Below are 24,660 nucleotides of genomic sequence, written 5' to 3'. Positions count from 1 at the left end.
CACCAAAGCCCTTAAAGTCCCAGTTACGGAAACCCGTTGCGCTACTTGCAAAGACACAGAGAAAAAAAAATGAAGAGAAGCCAGCAATCTCTGCCTGTATCTCGTTTTCTGCTGCCAAAAAAGAACAGTCTGATCCCCCTAGATCGGAGATAACGATCATCCTTGATTAGCCGAGTGGATACGCAACTCTGACCAAACGAACGCGCTGTTTGACAGTCAAAAAACACAGTAACCGCACTAAAAAAGTCTAAAAAAACAAAATGAGAATTGATTACGTGATAAATACTGGGAAATTTCTAAACCTCCCCTTACATTAACTACCAGAGTTTCTCGCCAGCCGGCATGTAATGCAGGTGTTTTTGTTTTTAATTCTGAACGTTTATACTGTAATACAAGATACAGACTGCTGTGGCCTCAAAATACGCAACACTTCGATTGTCACAGTGAAACTGTCTATTTTAACCCCCACACAATTAACTGTGCAGTAGTGACACGACAATGTTTTTGTGGTGTTTTTTTTTTCGAATATGCCTTTTTTTTACTGTATCTCTGTTCTGGGACTGTGTCTTCATGGTATATTCCACAGCATAATTTAAAAGAGGAAAAACAGAAACTAGTGCAGATTAGCTGCTGCGCGTTTTAGTCTCTTTAAAGCAGAAAATTTAAGGTGTACTGTAGTAAAAGTAGCCGTGCAAAACCTCGTACAGTACATTCTCTCGGAAACTGCGGTATTTAAAATTCAGTTTTAAACACCACATGGGTTATACCCTTGATTCCCCCATTTCAAAAACACAACAATTTCACAGTGATTGGATCTTTATATCATGATCATTCTTCGCAGTTGTCAGCCACAATAAACACACAAAAAAATCCCATTTTGCTATGCTTATATTAAAAACAACAACAGTCTCAGACTCGGCACGCAGAACAATTCGAAAAGTGGAAGGTACAGATTTCTTCCAAGTTATTGCATGTACAGCACAACAGCTAATTAATTTCTTCTCCTTAATGCATGCATGACTTCTGAGATAGACAAATTAGTCATTAGAGGGATTGGACCACCTCTGGAGCTATTAGTCATAGATGCAGAAAAATAATTTACAAGCCAAAGATGAAGTTAATTGGAATTCACTCATTATGCAGAATTTGCTTTTGATTAACAAACAGTTAGCAATTTCAGACTGAATGACGTCTTTCATGCTGTTGTTACAGACATCTGGTTCCAGGTGTAGAAATCTTGTGAGATCATTACTTGTGTAGAAATACATTTGTTCAGAGAGACTTCCACCTGCTCTGTTAAGAAAACAGGCTTCACTTTACCTGATCTGAAGTGATAGCAGGAAATGTATCACTAGGAAATCTATGATGTCTGTCTATACTGAAATTGCCAAAATGTGTGTGGCATGCCCTGTGTTTTAGTTCAAGTGGCTGTAATGTTTTTTAAACCGGTGTCAGTTTTGATAGTTGTTTTCAAAACATGAAGAAAGTTCCTGTATGATGATAATAATAATAATAATAATAATAATAATAATAATAATAAACTTTATTTTATATTGCGCCTTTAAAGGTGGCTTCTCAAAGCGCTTTACAGGATGACAATAACAATAAATAAGAAGACTACAACAATAAATAAGAAGATTTCACAAGATAGGACACAATTATAATTACAACAATACAACAATAACAATAGAGGAGACCATGGAAGATGGTATTAAGAAGAGCAGAGGGGTGAAGAATGGAACCAGTTAAGTAAAGGCTTTTCTGAAGAAGAAGGTTTTGAGTCTGGATTTGAAGGAGTTTAGAGAAGGTGACTCTCTAATATCCTTGGGCAAAGAGTTCCAGAGCTTGGGGGCATAGCAGGAGAAGGCCCTGGAGAAGGAGATAGCATAGCAGGAGATAGCAGGAGAATGATATTTGCCCCATAGCAGGAGAATGATATTTCCAGTAACAGTTATATAGCTGAAGGGTAGCAGTGACATCGGTTTTTTTTGCACTCTGAGACTGTAGCTTTTCAACAGGCTCCTCTCAACATGACACACGGATGTTCCCGAGCTCTTCATGGTGTGGTTACAAAGGATCTTAAAAATTCAACATACAAACCCATATGAAAATGCACAATTGCTCAAAATCAGGAATGAATTCAGATCATTTTGCCGATTTTCATCATGGAAACAAAATCCTTGAAATAGAATATCTCTCAATAATTTAATTTAAGGATGTTCAGTATTACAGTATGTGCAGTATAAGTCACATTGATATGTAGTTATAATCCTGATGGGAAAAGAAAGCCTTTAACATCTGAAGCATTATAATTCAATTAACTTATTTTCTGTTAAACCTACCACACTGGAAAGTGAGCCATCATGGTTTCAGCACCTGCATGATAAAACTACCATGTTGACAAGGGATCTTGTTTCTTCCAAAGGGACTGTGGATCACTTAGTCTGTTTTTCTTCTTTATTAATTAGCATCACAGCTTTACTTTAAATAATAGTAAAGTTGCAAAGTTGTTAAACTGTGAAATGTTAGTTAATTAAATCGTATTTCTTAATTATTAGTGGGCATGGCATGATATTTAAAATACTGTTAATTTAGGCTGTAGATGTAAGTTTGTCATGGGTAAAATTAAAAGTAAACCAATCTAAAGTCATACCTGTTACACTAATAAGAAAAGTTTTCAGAAAGAGATTCTATGCACAGATTAAAATCCCAAGGGTATAAACGAGCAAACTGAACTTTAAAAGAAGGCATCTGTTTATTTGATACATGAAAGCTCCTTATCCCATGATAATTATCACATTCTCTGTTCTCAGAAAGCCCTTCTGTTCATTGGTAACCATCCCCATATCTGTGTGCCTTCAACACATGACGTACTAAATATTAAAATTGATATAAAAAGGAAGTTTTAAATAGAACTGGCACATCCAGTGGTACACCAGCTAAACCCATTTAGGGGTAAGTGTACTTTATGTACTTTATCAATATCTGAATGTTTTCAGATTTCTAAAGTGAATATAATTTTACTTGAGCAAAGTCAGCACTAGATATACTTTTTAAAGTATAATACCTTCTACTAAACATAAATCTGTTAAATATCAATAATTATTAATACCTCTATTCAAACATAACATGTATTTTTATTGTTTTAGCTCTGCACTATTTCCAGTGTCAAGGATAATTTTGACTACATCTCAGAAAGATTGCACATAATATGCAATTGTGGTTAATGCTCTTTAATGTGTAAGAAATCCGGGTGTTTTCAGTGATTTTCAGTACTCCAGGTTTCTGCCTATTTCTGTTAGTTAGCCATGAGCAATGCACAGGAACATAAGCACAGTTCCATTTTGTCTTTGTGTAATTAAGGATGAAAATGAAGTAGTAGATTTCAACTGTCAGACCAAAGTGGTGACTAGTTAGGTCTTCAAATGGTTTTGTAACATATGAACACCTAAAAAAAACAAATTAAATTCAATAAAGAATAAAAACTGTTGTCAATCTGTCACTGAAAGCTCTCATAGAAAAGAAAAGATCCCTGGATTGTAACCACAATTTAAGATTACTCAGTGACAGAGATATGGGGATATTTCTCTTAACACTAAATGCAGACAACTGTCCTGTATCAAAAATATTATTAATTCTAAATATAATTTAATACTGATAGAAAACTAATGTTTGAATCATTTGTGATCATATTGAATAATTTTGGTAATGCTGTAGTTATAGTACAACACCATTCATTTTCTATACAACTAACTTGATCATTTGTACACAGGAGGTACAGCAGGAGGACATTATAGGGTAGGATCGGATGTAAAGATATAAAAATGAATACGCAGAAAAACATGCGTATATCAGGATTACATTAAAACAGTCAGTTTAGATTACAGAAACATGTAGATTTCCTTTTCTAGATGAGAGACACTTGTTTTGTTAGAAACCAGAACCAGTGTTCATTATATCTACTGTATTTTGGTTTTTAATAGAATTCCTTTATAAGATCACCATGCTCCTCTTCAGGTAAAATGTTTTAAGTTCTTCCAATTCAAAACATGTTAAAGACAAGTCCCAGCTGATAAATGTAATCATTGACAGGCATTGTACTGTAATACAAGGCAAACTAGCAGATGGTTGCTTTCTAGTACTCTTATAAGTAGTACAGTAAAAACATGAGTATTGGGACTGAAAAAAGGTTTTATGCTTGATTTTACTGTATTTTTTTGTGTGTTGATGGTAGGTTTATCTGTACTTGACACAAAGGTCTGCGAAACTCTAGAACAACCAACCTAGCCACATTGTCAAAGCTGACTTTACACCCTGGACTTTACATGGTACACCCTGGACAGGACACCAGTCCATCGCAGGGCCAGTGCAAGCCAGTCATGCATGGGGACAATTTAGAGGCTACGGTAAAGGCACAGGGGGAGATTTGGCCCAGACACCAGGATAACTCCCCACTCTTTTCAAGAAATGCCCGGGGATCTTTAATGACCACTGAGAGTCAGGACCTTGGTTTAACGTCTTAACCGAAAGACGGCGCCCACTACAGTACCAGTATACCACTATACTGGAGCATCAGGACCCACACAGACCGCAGGGTGGGCGCCCCCAGCAGGTCCCACTAACACCACTTCCAGCAGCAACCATAGCTTCCCAGGAGGCCTCCCATCCAGGTCCTGACCAGGCTCAACCCTGCTGAGCTTCAGTGGGGAGCCAGTTGGGAGCTGCAGGCTCAAATGTCAAAATGTTCACATCAAATTAATTTCATCTGTCATGCAGTTGTTTTTTTAAAGGCTAGTCTAGAAAACTGCATCAGTCTTTGAGCTGCAGAAGAACAAGTGGAGCTGAATTCTATGCTGAAAAGTCTTTCAAATCCTGAGAAAGGACACAGACAGGAAGGTCAGTACAACAGAGGCCAAGAAAGGTTAAACAGAGGATCTCCTAGTGCACTGATGTGTTGCCTGAAACAGTTAACAAGTTTGCTTTCGCCAGTGTATTTGTGTCTGGCCACTTTTCTAAAAGTGCTTTTATACAATGAATTTAAAGCTCTTGCACCTCACAAAAAACAATATGATGCATTATAACATATTATTTAGAAGTTCCTTATTGTTTCAAGTCTATAATCTCAAAGTACTAGTTACTATTTTATCTGTCCCAGTCTTCTTTTTCACATTATAAAAATGTGCTGGTATCACTGAAATGGCTGCTCATGTCACTTCTAGAGATGCAGAGGTGTCTGGTCCTGTACCATGCCTGATTTAACTGTTTTCATGATTCTCTTTGTTTCGTAGGTTTACCAGCTGATGAACTTAATCTGAATAAGCCTTCACGTCTGACATGAGTTTGGTGGTTTGGAATGAAACTGATGGAGGCAATACTTCACTGTGCACAAATATCGATAACGAGCTCAATGCTTATTATGTCCCTGCAGTCTATGGGAGCACTTTTGTGATTGGTGTGGTCCTTAATTCTGTGGCCGTTGTGGTGTACTTGTTTGCTCTGAAAGAGTGGAACAGGAGCAACATTTTCCTGTTCAACTTGCTCCTGGCTGATCTCCTTTACCTGTTCAATCTGCCCTTTTTAGTCTCGTATTACAAAAACAGGGGCATCTGGTACTTTGGAAACTTCTACTGCAAATTAATGAGGTACCTCTTTCACGCCAACTTGTACACCAGTATCCTCTTTCTTGGCTGTGTCAGCATGGACCGATATCTTCTCATTGCACATCCCATAAAATCCGCTCAGATATTCAAGAAGTGGCACGCGGTTCTCATTTGCCTGATAGTGTGGGTCATCGTCACCCTGGAGCTCCTGCCTATGTTTTTCTTAATCACAACTGAAAACCTCACCAACTCCACGGACTTGAAGTGTCTCGACTATGCTAGCTCCGGGAATGTGCATGCCACTTTTATTTTCAGCATGACGCTAACGTTTACCGGCTTGCTGTTGCCCTTTGGGATCCTGGTGTTCAGCTACATCCTTGTCATACGTGTTCTTAAGGACATGCAGCAGAGATTCCAGAATGCAGATAAGGTGGGCAAACCCTTGACCCTCATCTTGTTCGCCATGGTGCTCTTTTCCATCTCCTTACTTCCTTACCATGTAATGAGAAATGTGCGCATAGGCGCCCGGATGCTCTTCGACCAGAACAGCTGTCCCCTCATCATCTGCAGGTCCCTTTACAACATCACCAGGCCCCTGAGCAGCCTGAATAGCTGCCTGAATCCCGTCTTCTATTTTCTGGTTGGAGACAGCTTCAGGGATAAACTACTGTCCTGGTTCAAGATAAAAACGAACCACAAACAGAACAGCGAATCAACCACTTCAGGCTGAGTGTTTTATTGACACATCATCGACATCTTTTTGACAAGGTGGGGATGGGCCAATAAATATGCACTAAGTGAAATTCCTCTTTTCTAAATGAAAATCCACATCCAGAATAGGGTGTAGTTTTAGTCGCCACGTTATAGAAAAGATATTTCTTGGCCATTTTAGCTCATATGGCTTTACATGGCTCGGAGTGATCAGAAGATCCCATCCACCTGTCTCTTGAAATTAGCCCAGGGCTATTGTCTTCAACAACAGCTTCAGTAGGAAGCTTGCTCAATGCTCAATACTTTGCAGGGAAAAGCACCTCCTCTTCTCCATCTCAAATGCTCTTTCACATACAAGTAGTTTCCAATTGTGTCCTTTGGTTTGACTTTTTACTGGTGATTTTGAAGAAGCCCGCTGGTTTGATTGTCATTGCTTTTGATGATGTTGAACAAATTAGGTCTCCTCGTAGTCTTCTCTGTACGAGACTGTAAAAGGTTAATTTCTTTTAGCCTGTCAGTGTAGGACACATACAGTACTTAACCTTTCCCAGCAGGGAGAAACCAGTTGTATATGCAGTATTTAGACACACGGGGCCAGATCAAGATTGCAGCTGGGTGAAACACTGCCTTATTTTACATGATATTAACCTACACTGGTTGTACAACTGTGACTGCGACATTGTGCTTGAGGTTTGCTTGAAAAATGATCTTTATCTGAATTCCGCTTAGAAACATTAACATGCTGCACATTAGCCTTGGAGATTCCTGAACTGGGGGATTTTTGTGCTTGTTCATGTGTTTGCAGCCTTTGGGGGGAAGAAATAAAAAACGGTTTTGATCCAAGCTTTAAAACAAAGGAGTCCTTCAAAATGTCTTCAATTAAGTACTCGATAGTATTTTTATAGGATATTATTATCTTTATAATTCTGTAGGAAACTTTCACATGTGTATCCTATACTTTAATCTGGTATCGTTTCCTTTATCTGCGTTTATGCAAGTTATTTACATCCTTGTCAGAGAGCAGGAAATTCTGTAACATCCTTTTTACAATGCTCAGCCCTGATAAAACACACTGTTAAAACAAAGCAACTCAGTTTGGCGATGTTTGTTTCCTATAGTAAATAAAGGTTATCCCAATATAAAAATGATTTCCTCAGTTTGTCATAACAAAGCTCAGTGAAAGTAGCAATTACTATGAATGTCTTTCATTAAAACATGAATTTATAGATGATTTTATAGGGCTATGTCAGCACTACTCTTGAATGACCATCAAAGTAACCTCAGAGGCTCTTTCATTTGAGCAGAACAGGTTATGTGGAGCAAACAACTGTTTTACTGGTGACTTTTCAGCTCATCACCGCATACAAACAGCAAAGCAAAATTAAGGAATCTCTTGCATTAATAAAGTGCCTTTCAGCAATGCACTGGGAGAAGAGAGAAAATATATACAATTTTCTGCATCCTCTGAAAAAAACTGGCAATGTGGTCTGGTGCAGTTGATGGTTAGAAACTCCCATTCTTTAGAAATTCCTGTATTTAGAAATGCTGCTTTGTGACTGAAAAACACATTTTGTATGTAGTTTTAATCTGAACAGCTTAAACATTTTTGCTGCTTTCTTCAATCTCTTTTTCCAAGTGTACTGATGAAATGACAAAACATTTGACACTGTTTTCTCACTTCATTTTGTGCTTATTCTCCAGAGAAGCGTTTTGTTATTACAGATTTTTTTTAATCTTTCCTTTCCTTGCTTAGTCTATCAGGAGACTTAATCATAGGATTAATGAGAAACGGTAAAATATGAACCAAAGGATACAAGTGGATAGGATGGGGAAGTGCTTTCTAAAACAGGAGAACTTTACCCAGAGGGTTGTGGGAGCATGGAACAAGCTTCCCAGCTGGACTGTTGAAAATGATAAACCTATAAAATTTCATTCAAACCAAAAAAATCTAAAGAATGCAAATGAGAAAACCATTTAAAAATGTTTGTTAACATCTTAGTTATAATGAATGAACATGTCTTTAAGACAAAAAGCAAAGAACTCCACTAATAAATTCAAACTACCTATTTAATGTAATCCACTGTTTACATTTCAAATTGATCAATAAATCCTTGAAAACTTAGATTGCTAATAAAATATTTCATTAACATTTGTTAATATTATTAACATTTAAGTTATTTTTTCTCATAATCCTCTTGCTAACAGCATGTCCACGATACGTTTATAAGTAAAAGTTTTAAAGCAAAGCCATCACAACTTTCTAAGAAGGACACTCAAATAACACAGCAGACATGATTGTTCTAATTATATTTTGAGATGTTTTGTTAAACTTTTTTGAAAAAAAAAGTTCTGAAACAGTTGTGAAAGTCTAAATGATTTAAACATACAATCAGGCCGAAATTCAAAACTGAATTTCTAATGATATATTGTACACGCAACACACAGTTTAGAATTTTACTTATTTTGTAAAGCTTAGGCTTTAATTATAATAATTCTGTTAATAAAACTCTATAAAAGTAATATATTTACATGGTATTTATTTCAATGCTCACGTTTTATAAGCAGTTTGTAAGACAATGGCAAATATTCTATCAAACTGGAGATGACTTTTCTCTGGTAAATCAGCCACCTTTCAATAAAAGTGGCGTGTGGGTATGTTTTAATTTGTTTGTGATGTTCATACAGTAAGTCTCAAGTTTTCAAAACAGATTTGAAAACAAATTAAGCAAATGAGAACAGTTACAAATGAGGGGCTGTCTTATGTCATGAAAGAGATACTGTATGTAAATGAGAACAACTGAACAAAAAAATGACCACTAAACTAAAAGTATTCCATTACAGTACCCATCTAATTTTCTTACTACCAGTATTCTTAAGTTTAATATGCACGTCATAAAATGCAAACCATTACCCAATTTATGGAAGGTGAATAAGGTCTTTCACCTACACAAATGTCCGGATTACCACTGCAAAGAAAAGCTTGTACTTTCAGTTCAACAGCGTGTGTGTGCTGGTTCGCTTGCTCACCCCTGTGTGTTTTAAAAGGCAGCTTCCTATATTAATCAACATCATATGTTAATGCTTACGGAAGAAGAGTCAGAACAGCATTAATGGTAAGAAACATTTTCTTTTATACTACTCTTAAAAAAAACAGACTTTAATGAAGAAATGTAATGGCTGTTAAAACATGTCTTTTTTACTGTATATAAAAAGCAGTTACTAAAAAATGCCGAATTACAAGGCTTGAAGTTTGAAAACTGGGAGGCGTTGCAGTGCAAACCAAGGTAATCGGGGAAAGGAGAAGAAAGCTTGGTTTTCTAACACATTGACTCCAATAGCAGTGCAATGGGGTAAACAAATGTTTTAATTGACTGAACTGAAATAGCATTTTCAAACACAAAGGATCACACCCTTTGTATAGAGAAATCCTCTTTAATGCACTAGGGATATTTCTAATGACAGTATAAATAACAATGATCATGAAATCATTAAATTCTTGAAGGTTTGGGGTACACAATTACTCTTCACTGTAACAATCGCTCGTTGTGCTTTTTGCTAACAGGAGGGCAATATCGTCAAGGACTGCTCAAAGCTGGACAGCAGTCTGGAAGTGTACTACCTCACAACAATGTATGCCGCAGAGTTTATTCTTGGATTTCTCGGGAACACAGTGGTCATCTGCGGCTACATCTTCTGCGTCAGGGACTGGAAGAGTTTCAATGTCTACCTCTTCAGCCTGGCAGTCTCTGACCTAGCTTTCCTTTGCACTCTGCCCAGCTTGGTGATCAACTACTCCCAGGGCATAAAGGTGACCGACACGGATTTCTGCTTGAGTAACAGATATCTCCTGCACGTCAATCTTTACTCAAGCATCCTCTTCCACACTTGGATTAGTATAGACAGATACCTGATCTTAAAGCATCCCCTGAGGCAACATATTTTACTGAAGAGAAACACTGCAGTTTTTGTTTCCCTCTGTATCTGGGTGTTCGTCACGCTGCAGCTTCTCCCACTGCTGACCTTCATCGACATGGGTCTGGACGACAACAACCAAACCCATTGCAAAGACTACGCCAGTTCAGGAGATGCATCGAACAGTTTAATATATAGCTTGTTCCTCACCGTCTCTGGGTACATGTTACCAATGGCCTTTCTGTGCTGCTTCTACTACAAGATCGCCCGCTTCCTCAAGGCTAGGAATGGCGTTTTTGAGAACAGCTCTTTCCAGAGGCCCCTGAAACTGATCACCATCACAGGCATCATGTTCTTCGTACTGTACACACCTTACCACATCATGAGGAACGTCCGCATTTCATCGCGAAGGCACTACCAAGGCGATGCGGACTGCACCCTCATCATTATAAACTGCCTTTACATCATCTCAAGACCGATCGCTTTCTCTCACAGTGTTATTAACCCCCTCTTCTATTTTCTCATGGGGGATCAGTTCAGAGAGACACTGCTGGGCAAGGTTAGATCCATTATCAACAGAAAATGACCAGATCACAGGGTTGGATTTAACCTGGTTTTGGCTATATCATGTAAATGTGCATTAATTGAAAGACTTCTGTTTCCTTGGATTTATTTTTGAACTACCTATAAAGCTGCAGTCTCCACTGTCTGTCTTCATTTGTTCGTTTAATAAGGGCTTCCTCATGAATGAATTTGTGTATTTCTTAGACACAAACCATCCTTTTTCTGTTCCTTTTGCCATTTTAGTAAGATGTTAAATATCAAAGTTAATAGTGTCTTATCACATGCCTTTTCTGCTTTGCACCCTTATCTCCTTTTGGTCAGCAATAAATCGTCATTTCCAGCATAAATATTTTATCAGACCTGATCCTCCTTCTAGTTCAGGAGAAGAGAATCAGCAGAACCTCTGGCCAGTTATTTCCCTCTGGCATGAATATTACATTACATATTATATGTAACCAGATACCCCTGTTGACCTCGAGCAGTACTGTGGGGTTAAGGGCGACTTTTTTATAATGACTCTCCTGATGTTTTCTCAGCACTATTTCAGCAGATGGTAACAGCCCATACTGTACATGGAGAATGTTGCTTTCTGTTGATGTCTTTTTCAGGCTGTCAGATCCTATTTCTCTGTGTTCACATTTGCAACTTGCTGAGGTTAAAGCATGAAGTGTTTGGCCTCTGGGTTTTTCCGTCTGTGAAAAGACTGTGCGGGCTTTAGTGCACCAAGGTCAGTAGTGTTTACAGTATAAGGCAGACGCTTCTGCATGAGCTTTTTACAACTTAATCAACTACTGTATATACAATTTAATTATAATATTCATTGTAAGCATTAAGTCCTAAGCTGCTGTAATCTTGTTTTTTTATTTTTTTGCTCCACTTTTTTTTTTTACTTTTTATTTAGCGATGAAAAGATTTACAAACAGGATGCATCCAGAACAGCAAAATAAATGTTTGCCTTCATCTTTCTTTTTTGTTACATTATATTTTACAGACATAAAAAAATAAACTATTTAAATTATGCCAGCAGATATCCAAGGAAATGCCATTTTTTTCATGAGAAACACAAAAAACAACAAAACAGTCCACAGAGAAATATTACTGTACTGTATATTCTCTCATACACTGAAATCTGGTCTCAGTGGGGAGATAAAATTAATCCATGTTTCCTAGTATTTGCTAAGCCTGTAACCTGAGAGAAAAAGTTATATTTTCCATTATATCGATTTCATTCACAGCATTAACCCATTGTTCATGTGTTGGAAATTCTTTTATAAACCATTTTCTTGTGGCTGCTTTTTTACTAGATACTAGAAGAATCCTTAATATATATATCTATCCTTTACTTCACTATGATCAAAGTCAAAATTGACCAGATACATATATGAATATGTGTGAGTGAGTCGCAACTTGCTCTCCACATAATTTCCCAGAAGGGAAATCTGAATCCAAAACTATCCACCTTTTATTATCTTAAACCAAGTTTTAACTGGTAAAGTTATCCAGGGTATAGCCATTTTATATGTAGTTTCTGCCAATGATCTATTTCCCAGGACCATCTGTTTTGGAAATTCGCCTATAATCAAAGACTCCACCTCCTTCCATTCTGCAGTATAATATCTATCACACCAGCAGATTAGTGTTCTAAGATGAGCTGCTTGGCAGTATGGCTTTAGGCAAGGCAGGGATAAACCACCTTTGTCCTTGGTCAGCTGTAGCGTTTCTAATTTAATTCTCGCGGCTTCCTTCCATTCCAAATGAATCTTGAAATCATTTTATCCCCTTCATTAAACTGTTCTGATGAGATTTACTCTGGAAGAGACTGAAAAAGATATAGCAATCGTGGTAGAATATTCATTTTAATAACTTCTACTCTAGATCCCAGTGAAAGAGCCAGCAAACTCCAGCCAGCCAGGTCATCTTTTATTTGACATATTAAAGGGCTGACATTTAAATTAAATCATTTTGATCAATCTTTTGTTAAACTTACTGCCAAATATGTAATAGACGGTGATAACCATGTTAACTTAAATTTGTCTTTTACTTGATCTGTAGGATTATAAGATAAAACATCTGTTTTTTCTCTCTTTAATTTGTACCCTGATACCTGACCGAAGTTTTCCAAAAGATCCATCACTCTGATAAACGATTCATTGGGGTCATCCAAATATACAGTAGCAGGACATCGTCTGTATACAATGCGATTTTATGTTCTCGCCCTTTGATTTCTATCCCTTTAATTCTTGTCTTATCCATTCTGCTAAAGGTTTTATATGCAGAGAAAACAGAAGAGGTGACAGGGGACCTCTTTTCAAATTGATTCGCTTTTTTAAGGTTTTTTTTTCCATTGCATTTATTTTCATGCCCTCCATTGCACTACAAACCTCAAATTAGGAGTGAACAACTAGAAGACTAGCGAAAACCTGTCGCCTATGTTTTGTTAAAACTAAGGACTTGTTTGAGAAGAGAGTACGCCTGTTTCCAGAAAAAAGGAATAAGAACCCGGAACCCTGGTTTGCCGAATCATTTTGTGCAAGTAAATTTCCTTATTTCATGCCTGTGGGTCAATATGTCACAGGAATTCAGGGGACTGTTGCCAAAATATATTTAAGAGGAACTGTGGAAATACTTTGTAAAGTAAAATCTGGACAGGACTCTGTTTACTCATTTTCCCCAGAATGAATATCTGTGAAGTGACACAGTGTTGTGCAGAAAAGATTTCCGCTGCAGAAGACTACAGCTGGCTACAGGAGGCTCTTCACAAACTGCAGCCTATAATTAAAAAATTAATGCCTTCTACTTCTCGCCGACGTTCACTTAAATACGACCTTACTGCTCCGTGTAACACTCTGGGTAAAGTTTGTAAAACTTAATTGCCTGTGTGTTTGGAATCACTTGGTGTAACAAACCATAGAATATGGTTTTGTGTGTAGAGTCTGTTTCATATAGTCTATTGCAGAAGCATATTTAATGTTCCCCCGTATGCACAGGAAGCAATGGATAATACACAATTTACTTACACTACGCAGTAAAAACACAATAGCAACAAATATAGGAAAGTGTGAGGCAGATTAAAATATTTTGTTAAACATTATCCTTCAGCTGAGTTTACACTGTATTGCACTAATGTTTTAAATTCTCAAACTAGAAGTCTGTCTCAATTCAATGTGACTCTCAAACTAGTACTGTAACTTGCTTAGTGACTGCAGGGTGCACATCACTGCTTTGGATCTGTCTGTGCCTCGTTGTCAGAATTTTACCTTATTGTACCTGCCTGCTTCTTCTGGGTTCTTCCTCTGAATGGAAAGTTTCTATCGTGTATGTCGTCCTGGAAGTAACAAGACTACTGCAATTTCTGAAACATATCAATGACAGAGTTGCTTTCAGCAGTGAGAGTGAAGAACTCATTTTACCCTAATTTTAAAAATACAAACTCAGATTGCATGTTACTTGTATTCCATTTCACTTATAAAGACTGTTGATTGCAGGCTTTACCTAATTATTAGTGATAGGCCTACAGCCAGTTGATTAGCCTAAATATGTGTTTTTACAGTTTCTAAACCAATGTCCTCCACAACAGACCAGGCTTAGAACTGCCATACATCTGTCTAACACACCCATAAAACTTTCAGCAGCACAGATGTACCATAAATGACCTAAGTTAGTACTTAGTTTTTCAAACTGATTAAGATTGCATCAAAGAAATGTAAAGCTATCCTTAGCTGAACATACCAACATCTGAATCACAGCTGTTATTAAGGATTAGATAATTCAATCACTGTTTCAGGCTTATACAAACAATTACTGCTCCTTATCTAAGGCTACAATGTCCCCAAAGTAGCAATGTTAATTTCAGGCTCCACAAAAACACATCCATCAGCTTCCCCCATTTCAAACATTTCTAAAATACTATCAGGAATATTTGCTATAACTATATAACTATAACTCAACACTGGTAATAAACAATATGGTTTATTTTTGTAAGGTCTCTTAGCTTCAGGCTGCTACTGTATGTTTCCTGGTCTCTTCTTCATCTGTCACCTTAGGTCTCTCAGTCAGAGCCTGATTTTATGGGTGAATATTTTCTTTCTCTTCTAAACCCTAAAACCAGAAATGAACTGTCATTTTAGTAAGGAGACAAGCCTTTGTTGGATACTTCTTGGAAGCATGAGCAAAGATGTAACAATATTCTTATCTTTTAGTATTTTTTTGTGCAGTTTGATAAGTAGCATTTGTGCAATACCAAAAAGCTTTTTTGTAATTGGCTACAGTGAATGATTTAGGAAATCTACGTAGAATGATAAAACAATCTTAAAATGTTTTTGTAAAGTGAGAAGAAAAACAGCTTACAGTACTTACACTCCTTGTATATCACGTTTAGCTCTTTTTGCCATTAAGTGACTCCCAAAAAGGTAAGTCGGAACATTTCTTCTTTCCTCATACAATTTCCAAGGTCACAATCCAGTTATAAATGCAATGAGAATTTTGTAACAGAAGATTGCTGTTGATTTTACTTATTTTTTCATTGTGATGTACTGCCGATGTCTGTAAATGAAATCATTGATTTTTATTTTTAGTGAGGTTTTCTCTAAGCAACGTTCAGAACAATCCCCAAGTACAGTAACTCCAAAATTAACTACAATTTTTTTCTAGGTGGACCTTTAATTTGTACCTTCTCTTACTGCTGTGATTAAGTGGTATTATACAAGAGTTCAGAAAAATTCTGGAGACCCAATACCTGCCGATCCTTACTTCTCTATAAATATGGGCTTCTAAACAATTTTCTCAGTGTTTGTTACCTTTCACAGCTCCGCTGCCGATACAGCAACCCTTTGGATTCTCCAAAAACAGGTTAAAGACAAACATTAAAGAGTCTTGTCTTTACTACCATGTCATGAGTAGGGTTTGTCGATATCTTCTGAACTCCTATTTTGCATTGATGAAATTACAATATTGCATGTGCAGTCAACCCTATATCTTTGGAAAGCTCCTTCATTACAGAAAATCACAGAATTTATCATATTTGGTGCTTACATTTAGGTTGAAAAAAAACAGGTCTTAAGCAACTGGTTGAAATAGCTTTTTTTAGTTAAATGGGTTATAAAATAGAATCTGTTATGTGTAATAATTCCTTTTTCACTTTCACTCTTACTCACACACTCTTGTGTTGTATGAATCCAACATTGGTTAAGGTCAGGCAGTGGAAAATATCTTGTGCTGTTACATGAAACTGTAAGCGAGTTCCTCATCTTTCCAAGAAAACAAAATGCACTGAAACACTGTTGAAATTGAAATTTAAAAATGGAAGAGAACAATTACACATGAAAGAATAAGCTTGCTTTTTTTTCAGGCCTGGTCAACCACAAACCCTTCAGTTTTTTTACATTTACTGTATGTAGAAATATAGTCTCTTTGAGGTTGCAAACATTCAAACGTTAAAGCTGTTCTTTCAAAATCCTTGAATTATGAAGATCTCCTCCAATGATTTGGAAAATCATTGCAAGGATCCCAAGAGACCGTATGTACAGTAGGGATTTAAAATAATCCGAGTACCAACCACTCTCCCCGAACTTGGATACAGTAAGGTTTGTGTCTGACTGGTGTTGACTGGTGCCACGATTGTAATGTTGAAATAAGTGAATACCCTACTTACTTTCTCTGTGTTAACTATCACCGTCTTTTAGAAACCTTGTCTATCCAGATGTACTGTATACAGAGATGTCAGGCACAATGCATCTTCACAAAGACAGGGGAAATAACCGCATCCAGAGGAACTTTTTTTTCCCTCCCCTTTACCGAAGTGACAAGACTCTTCCACACCGCCTCCCTCGGAATAGTGACGCTGTATGGAAAACGGTTTTTCCACCGATTCAACGAGGCCACTACTCGCCTCCACACCGCCGGTCAACAGCAATCATTGCGCAAGGGTCAGGACATACTGTATCGGGACAGTTTTAACAGTTTTCATAAGCCATACTGTAACTGTATGTATGACATAATTAGAGGCATTTCCCCTGAAGCAATCATGTACTGTAGCAACGACATGCCTTCCTTTTCCAGGGGAGTTATTAACCCCCTGTGAATGCAACTGAGAGTGAACTGTGCACGCAAGTAGACTGAACCTGACTGAAAGAGCAATGCTCACATTTCTGTTGCTGTTGTACTGTATATGTGCTGGTTTCTGAGAAATGCTCAATGCAAAATATGAAATTACTAAAATTACGTCAGCAAAATCTCACCTACTTTCGGGTACTTTAAGAATTATGGTGGGACACAATTATGTGACCGAGCTTACTGTTTTGTGATGCTGTTTCCACGAGAAGCATAAAACGTTGCAACTGCCGAGCGGTGTTACAGAACGTTTTTTTAAGAATTGGTTAATGAGACACTACACGACGCGACAGGTCCTCGGTGCACTGTGCACACAACTGAGACTACGCGCAACACCGCCCTCTAGTGTTCAAACAAAATACAAAACCGGCTCAGAGGCCGGCTATTCTCATACTGTCAGGTTTTCCAACGCCTAAAAAAACTCTTATTTGCCACCCTACACACAAGAAGCTAAAGCGCAAGACGAGTGCATTGGTTTAATTAAAAAAAAACATCGTCTACTATTGTCTACGTTCCTGGAAGTGTCTTCCAGCGATAGCCAGAAACGTAAGGGTTTTAATCCTAAATAAACCTTCATAAACCCAGTGTTTGAAATTAGAAAGTATCCCATTTGTAACTCTCAGAATAATGTGGGTGAGTGCTACGCCGGATTGTCCTTCAAACGAGAATACAGACATTCACAAGCATTAACCGGATACAAGGGAACTCCAGGCATATTATTTTTGTGAATCTTGTTGAATCTATTTTGTGAAGTGAATCTTGAATAACAGCAGTTGACCATAAACCCGATAAGAAATGTCAGCTGGGAATGATATATGTCTAGTCTCATTCGTAAATGGACAGAAAAACCTGATAACCTCGCAACACAGGAAATGTTCATTACAGCGGAGACAATGTTTTCCAAGAGGAAATATAAATGTTTAAAACTGGCTGTATTTAAAAAAAATAATAATTATATATTTTAAATTGCCTTTAAAATGTATTTCTTAAAATTGTATATTTAAATTCAAATGGCTGTATTTGTAAAGGGTGGAAACTCCCTGGAAACTCGGACTTAATGCTGTATATTCAATTTTACAGTGAAACAACCTGACAACGGCTTTACATTAAAAATGTAGACTTCGGGGAAATAACTCCTGTTCCGTCGGGCCCGTTTTTGGTTACCTGGCCGCTCAGTTATTTTTCCTAACCCGACATCTAAAATGCGATTATACTGTAGCTTGCACCGGTTTTGCGGAGAAGACAAACTAGTGTCTCCTGAAACCTTTGCAATTAAACCAAAATGTAGCAATAGCGCATTGCTGGTACTGGTGGACATTCCCCAAAGGGTACTGTACAGTATGTCGCAATTCTAATTTGAATGAAAATGTCGGTACACGGGTATGATTGTTAATAGTAGATCACGGTTTTTTCACTTTCGAGATACTGGTTATTTGCATTTGTGGCGCCGCTACAGTGTTTGTTCTCGTCTGTTTGTCTTCGTTCGTATCATTGGGGGCTGGGATGAGAGCGGTAATTCAATTCTTTTCAAAAGCTACCAAATGTTTTCAAAACTTAATGAGGACGGACAGCTTTTTCCATTACATTTCACATGCTGTAAAAGCTGGAAATGAAAAATACCTTTTCAATGCGTTGAAAGCGGGTCAGACATGAAGCCGTCTAGTAAATTTTGACAGATACTACACACCGAAAACGTTTCTAGTTTTTTAATGTTATTTTATGTTTTTTATAGTTTCCCTTAAATCATTGGGAAACCGTCACCACATTTCACAATAGCCGTTATTGGGAATTATACACTGTGTGCATCATCCCTTAAGAATATACACACACAAGCCACATTCAAGGTTAACCATACAATCAACGATAATGTGAACATTTCCAAAACAACCATCTGTGACCTTTTTTCTATTGTGGAAGAAAACCAAGACACAATTGCTTGTTTTATTAAGACAATTGAAATGCAAATGAAAGCAACTAAATTCTTTGGGGAATTTAAAAAAATATTTATTTTGCAAACAAAGCAAAACGAACTCCAGAGAAGGGTCTAGACATCACTTACTGCTATGGTACAATGTAGGGGTTTTCGCTATCAAATTGGAAATTGTCAATAACCCATGAAACACCTTCACACACATCTACTGAATGTGTACATATTAAAAAAATCAAATGCCAAATTGTTTAGGGAAGCAAAAGTGAAATTAAAATACTGTTTTTTCCTATAGCCTTGTAAACAAATGAGCAGGCAAGATTACAGAGCAGGTTTGCCCTCGATGGGGTTCGTGTAGCTGTGTCTTCACAGTTCAAATGGCCTTTTCACTGCAGTTTGCTGCTTCAGTCACTACAGAGGACAAAGATTGTCAAATGACTGCGATCAGGCATCAGGCGAGACCACCCAGCTCTTTCTTGAATGAAGACAGGGCACCAGCTTCAACAACAACATAATAATAATAATTGCTTACACTTATATAGCGCTTTTCTGGACACTCCACTCAAAGCGCTTTACCCTTTGGGGGATCCCCTCCACCCCCACCAGTGTGCAGCATCCACCTGAATGATGTGATGGCAGCCATAGTGCACCAGAACACTCCCCACACACCAGCTCTCAGTGGGGAGAAGAGCAGAGTGATGAAGCCAATTCATAGATGGGGATTATTAGGAGGCCATGATTGGTAAGGGCCAATGGGAAATTTGGCCAGGACGCCAGGGTTACACCCCTACTCTTTTCAAGAAACGCCCTGGGATTTTTAATGACCACAGAGAGTCAGGACCTTGGTCTCATCCGAAGGGCGGCGCCTGTTTACAGTATAGTGTCCCCGTCACTATACTGGGGCATTAGGACCCACATGGACTGCAGGTTGAGTGCCCCCTGCTGGCCCCACTAACACCTCTTCCAGCAGCAACCTTAGTTTTTCCCAGGAGTCTCCCCTCCAGGTACTGACAAGGCTCACACCTGCTGAGCTTCAGTGGGCTGCCAGTTGTGAGTTGCAGAGTGATGTAGCTGCTGGCTACATGACTGACTAGCTTGTTCCACACTCCCACAACCCTTTGGGTCCAGAAGTGTCTCCTGTTCTCAGTTTTAAATGCACTGCTCTGTAGTTTCCACTTGTGTCACATCGTTTGTGTTTCACTGCTGATAATAGAAAAAAATCATTGACTTGCCTTTGTATTTGAATTTGTCTTGGGTGCCCTACAAGAAGTCTTCAAAAGTTTCATCTGTCAAGACTTAAAAGGTGCAGATCTTTTAGCTTGTTAGCACAGAACATTCCCTTAGGCTTCAGAATATTCCTGGTTACTCTTTGGATTTGTTCTACAGTATCTACATGTTTTTCATAATTAGCAAATATGAGCTTGTTTCCTGTCCTACAGTTGTAGTTTAAGCTCTTTTAACACTTTTGCCACCTGCCAGGTGCATCCCCAGTCTTAAATTTTGCTTGTTGCTTTCATGGTGTTTGTTAATAACTCCTATTTTAGTATCATACAGTATGTGAGTGTGACTTGTTTACTGACTGAAATGGAATTTAGATCATCGCTATACCTTACTAAGAGCAGTGGTTCTAATCCAGACCCATGTGGTCCTCCACTACCTACGTAACCCCAATTTGAGCATTCACTCCTTATGAATGTTGAGTATGAATGAACTCCTTATGTTATTTCCTACCAACTAAGCAGTTCTTACTCAAATAATGCATTTCCTCTGAGGATAATAATCTATTGTATCTACATTCGTTTGTGGTTAGTGAAATAATTATATGACACTTATGCCGCTGTTTATTTAACTTTCTTTCAGAAGGAAAAAAAAGGGGAAACATGGAATATAAAGGTAACGAAACATCTGCAGAAAATACTTCTTTCCTGCCCAACGTCAACATGATCAAGTGCACCTTCAGGGACAAGAACAAGTACACGGTGTATTCCGTCGTGTATGGCATGGTGTTCGCCATTGGCTTGGTGACCAATACTGCAGCCCTTTACATATTCTGTCGCTTGGCTAAAAAGAAGCGCGTTTCCACGGCGTTTCTGATGAACCTGGCCATCGCCGACCTCATTTTCATCCTCACCTTGCCCTTTCGGATTTTCAGCTACCAGACGGAGACCAGCTGGCCCTTCCTGGACGTGGCCTGCAGGGTTTCCACCTACCTCTTCTACATGAGCATGTACTGCAGCATCTTCTTCCTCGCCAGCCTCGGCGTCTGCCGCTATCTTGTGATGGCCGGGCGCGTGAAGTTCCAGAACGAGCTGCTGTACCGGTGGGCTCTGGCTCTGTGCTTTGCCGTGTGGATATTCATCGCTGCGGGCGTGATCATCTACGCGTCCTTCTCCAACGGCTTTCGGATAGAGGCGGGAAAATGCTTCGAGCCGGCAGAACCTTCCTCGTGGGAGCTCCTGTACTACATGAATTTCTATGCCCTCGTCATCGGATTTGTGATCCCCTTTGTCATTCTTCTCATTTGCTACGCCCTAATGATAAAGCACATAGCGCAGACCAAGACACAGAAGAGACGCAGAGACGTGGCCATGATCTGTCTGGTTTTAACTGTGTTTTGCATCTGTTTCCTGCCATATCATGTCCAACGGACATTGCATCTGTACTATGTAGTCTATCATCATGATAACTGTGAACTTCTCATCACCTTACAGAAAACAGTTGTTGCCACCCTGTGCTTTGCAGTTGCCAACAGTTGTATGGATCCCCTGCTCTTTGTTTTTGTGGGACAAGGGTTCCTACCCATGCTGAAAACTCTTTTGAGAAGTTGCTGCTTGGGCTTCTCAAATGGCACCCCTATCAGCACATCAGCAGCCACTGATAATCCCGAAAATGTGATCACCGTGGCCACAACTGAAATCTAGCTCATCCTTTCACCTTGCACTTGCAAGTTTGTTGGAATGAGAGACCCATCTCTAAAATGTTCTGGTGCTTCCAGAAATCCCCTCGACTTGTGGCTTCCCTGCAGCACGAATGCAAAAATTAAACAACTGTGCTGCCATCAGCTGTTTATAATGCATTTTATTTCCATAAAGCTTAGGCGCAGCTAGAGCCAACTGCACAAACATACAGTATTCAAATTGTCTGCGTTCTTTAAACACTGAAGCCCTTTCGCAAAACATTCCATATTTTCTTACGAGCTTTGTTTTTAATATTGGAAATGCTCCATGCTCATAGTTATAAATTCCTATTACTTATCTCTTTTCACTGTAAGCTTTCAATGCAGCGATTTTAATAAAGATAAGATTTAATGTAGTGTTTTGTTTTTCAGAAGTACTGCTTGCATGTGAGGCAGGTTGTCTTTTCTGCATATTAGGCAGATTCAATAAATACAGCTCTAATTGAAAGCATTCCTAAATTCCTAAGTATTGAGCTAATGTTTTGGTGATGTTAAAAGAGTATCTTCAGGCAACAGTGGATGAACTGGGAGATACACATTATTGTTCAGGACCTGTGAACAACCAATGTATTTATTAAGCATAGTTCAGTTGCTCCATAACCAAACACCAACCACAAACAGTGCAAAGGATATTTGCTAATATTTAAAAAAGTATTTTGTAAAACATTTTCATGACACAATTTGTTGACCTCTTGGTGGGTTGTTTCACTGAATCAACCTTTTCTCACAAGTATACTCTTTCATCTAATCCTGCCCATTTACAGGAGTGCTTTGGTTTCTCTCCCAATAGTAAGAAAACAAAACTCCTTAAGAAAGTTTGGATCCTTTTCATGAGATCGCATGTCACTCAACAATATTCCAGTAAAACAAAAAAAAAATGAAGTGGTTGGAAAAGACTCAAGACTGCTCAGTTCAAGTGCCATAAAGATAATACTTTAAGATTTATTGATTACATTCTAAGCCTTCCAATGGATTGCCTTTAAATGACTATGGCCAGTTTCACTGAAAATCTGTCTTAAGAAGGAGCTTCGCTGTGAAAAGAAATTAAATGTTGTCCTTTTGTAAATATTAAGGTAATTCAGGTTTTCCTACATACTGTTCTCTGAAGAAATGTCAGACTATTTTGATTTCTAATGAACTGTAGATACTTCAGCCCTACAGCTAAATAATGCCTGTAGTGTACACAGACAAATACTACAAAGTCCTTTGTACTTTGTACCTAATACTACAATATAAGTGTATTTTGTACTGCTGTTAGGATTTTCTGAGTAATTTTTTTCCCCTTATCTTATCTTAGTATCTCATAATCACATGCCAGGAAAGAGTTTCTTCGGGAGTGACTGTGGTAATGCACCTTTCACCGTTTTTGGTTCAGGAGTCTTGATTTAATATTGCCACGACCTTTATCACCTTCAGAAGGAAACACAACAATATAATTCTCCATACAGTGGTGCTAGAACGTTTGTGAACCCTTCAGAATGTTCTGACTTTCTGCATAAATTTGACCTAAAATGTGATCAGATCTTCACCTAAGTCATAGAAAAAGATCAGGAGAACCCAATAAAACAAATAACACACAAAAGGATATACTTTTTCTTTCATTTATTGATCAAAATGATCCAACATTTAATGTCTTTGTTGGAAAAAGTATGTGAACTTCTAGGATTATCAGTTCAGTTAAAGGGATAATTAGAGTCAGGAGTGTCGTGTTTGGCGAAAACCAAACACTGCATTCCAACATAAGAACTTCATCCCGGTTGTGAACGCGGTGGTTGGCAGTATCAGGGTTTGGGGCTGTTTTGCTGCCACAGCACCAGGACGGCTAGCCATCACTGACGGAACTATGAATTCTGGATTGAACCAGCAAATTCTACAGGAGAATGGCAGGGTATCCGTCCGTGATCTGAAGCTCAACAGAAGGCGGGTCTTGCAGCAAGACAGCGACCCTGAACACGCAAGTCCATCAAAGAATGGTTGAAGCAGAAGAAATTTCACGTTCTGGGATGGCCAAGTCAGAGTCCCGACCTTGATCCAACAGAAATGTTGTGGCAGGACCTGAAGCGGGGAGTTCATGCAAGAACGCCCATCAACATCACTGAGGTGAAGCAGTTCTGTAAGGAGGAATGGGCTAAAATTCCCCAAGCCGATGTGTGGGACTGATTTTATTGGGTTCTCTTGATCTATTTTTATGACTTAGGTGAAGATCTGATCACATTTTAGGTCAAATTTATGCAGAAAGTCAGAAAATTCTAAAGGGTTCACAAACTTTCTAGCACCACTGTACTGTATATATTTAATGCATATTACCACACAGAAAATAGATAATTTTAAAAATCCCCAAACATTCTAAAGCTCTGAAATCCTCAGTTCTTTTGGATTTGCATTAAAATCTGCTGATATGTTCCTGTCGTTCCTTTAGCAAACAGTCTGTTTTAATGTTAAAAAGCATTTTGTAAAGCTGTAAGGATTTTCCGAGTCGTCTTTTCTCTTCCCTCGTATTTTATAACCAGATGTGAGGAAGATGAGCATAAACCACTGGGCGGTATTACATCTTCCACCACACCTATTACATCACATGTGTTTAAGTTTTGGCCATGGGATCTTCTTTGGTCTATTTTTCGAAACAAAGCCTTCTTCCTTCTGAGTACTGTTAGTACTTCTACTAACTGATGCAGATCTTCGTCCCTATCAGCAGCAGGGAGAAGCTTGTTGCTGGTCTCACAGCTGAAGCAGTGGTGCCGTGTTGGGGGGTCTCTGTTTTCCTGCTCCTGGCTTCACTGGGGGTCCTGTGTCAATGGGGAGCTGGGCAGTGGAGGCTTGGGGTGCCATGCTGACACAGTCGATTCTTCGTGCCCAGTGCCCCCCGGCCTAGCTGTTTGTGG

General features: G+C 38.5%; 3 protein-coding genes across 3 annotated transcripts; all 3 read left to right on the top strand.

Moving 5' to 3' along the window:
- Nucleotides 1–5,697: 5,697 nt before the first annotated feature.
- On the top strand, nucleotides 5,698–6,330 carry LOC102686365 (succinate receptor 1-like). Its single transcript, XM_006637503.3, has one exon. The coding sequence runs from the start codon at nucleotides 5,698–5,700 to the stop codon at nucleotides 6,328–6,330; it is 633 nt and encodes a 210-aa protein (XP_006637566.2).
- A 2,985-nt stretch (nucleotides 6,331–9,315) lies between these two features.
- On the top strand, nucleotides 9,316–11,805 carry LOC102686160 (succinate receptor 1-like). Its single transcript, XM_015360698.2, has 2 exons — nucleotides 9,316–9,424; nucleotides 9,874–11,805. The coding sequence occupies exons 1-2, from the start codon at nucleotides 9,422–9,424 to the stop codon at nucleotides 10,807–10,809; spliced, it is 939 nt and encodes a 312-aa protein (XP_015216184.2). The 5' UTR covers nucleotides 9,316–9,421; the 3' UTR covers nucleotides 10,810–11,805.
- Nucleotides 11,806–15,109: 3,304 nt separating this feature from the next.
- Nucleotides 15,110–22,516, top strand: LOC102685959 (lysophosphatidic acid receptor 6-like). Its single transcript, XM_015360700.2, has 2 exons — nucleotides 15,110–15,196; nucleotides 20,683–22,516. Exon 2 carries the CDS (start codon nucleotides 20,703–20,705, stop codon nucleotides 21,741–21,743), a length of 1,041 nt encoding a protein of 346 aa, XP_015216186.1. The 5' UTR covers nucleotides 15,110–15,196; nucleotides 20,683–20,702; the 3' UTR covers nucleotides 21,744–22,516.
- The last annotated feature ends 2,144 nt before the right edge of the window (nucleotides 22,517–24,660 follow it).

Source organism: Lepisosteus oculatus, chromosome 13 (assembly GCF_040954835.1).
Source record: "Lepisosteus oculatus isolate fLepOcu1 chromosome 13, fLepOcu1.hap2, whole genome shotgun sequence".
Taxonomy (NCBI): Eukaryota; Metazoa; Chordata; class Actinopteri; order Semionotiformes; family Lepisosteidae; genus Lepisosteus; species Lepisosteus oculatus.
The sequence above is the reverse complement of the archived record's forward strand: the minus strand, read 5'-3'. Positions and strand labels throughout refer to the sequence as shown.

Excerpts from the sequence above, each read along its gene's own strand:
- LOC102686365 (XM_006637503.3), top strand. The coding sequence starts at position 5,698 with ATGGACCGATATCTTCTCATTGCACATCCCATAAAATCCGCTCAGATA.
- LOC102685959 (XM_015360700.2), top strand. The coding sequence starts at position 20,703 with ATGGAATATAAAGGTAACGAAACATCTGCAGAAAATACTTCTTTCCTG.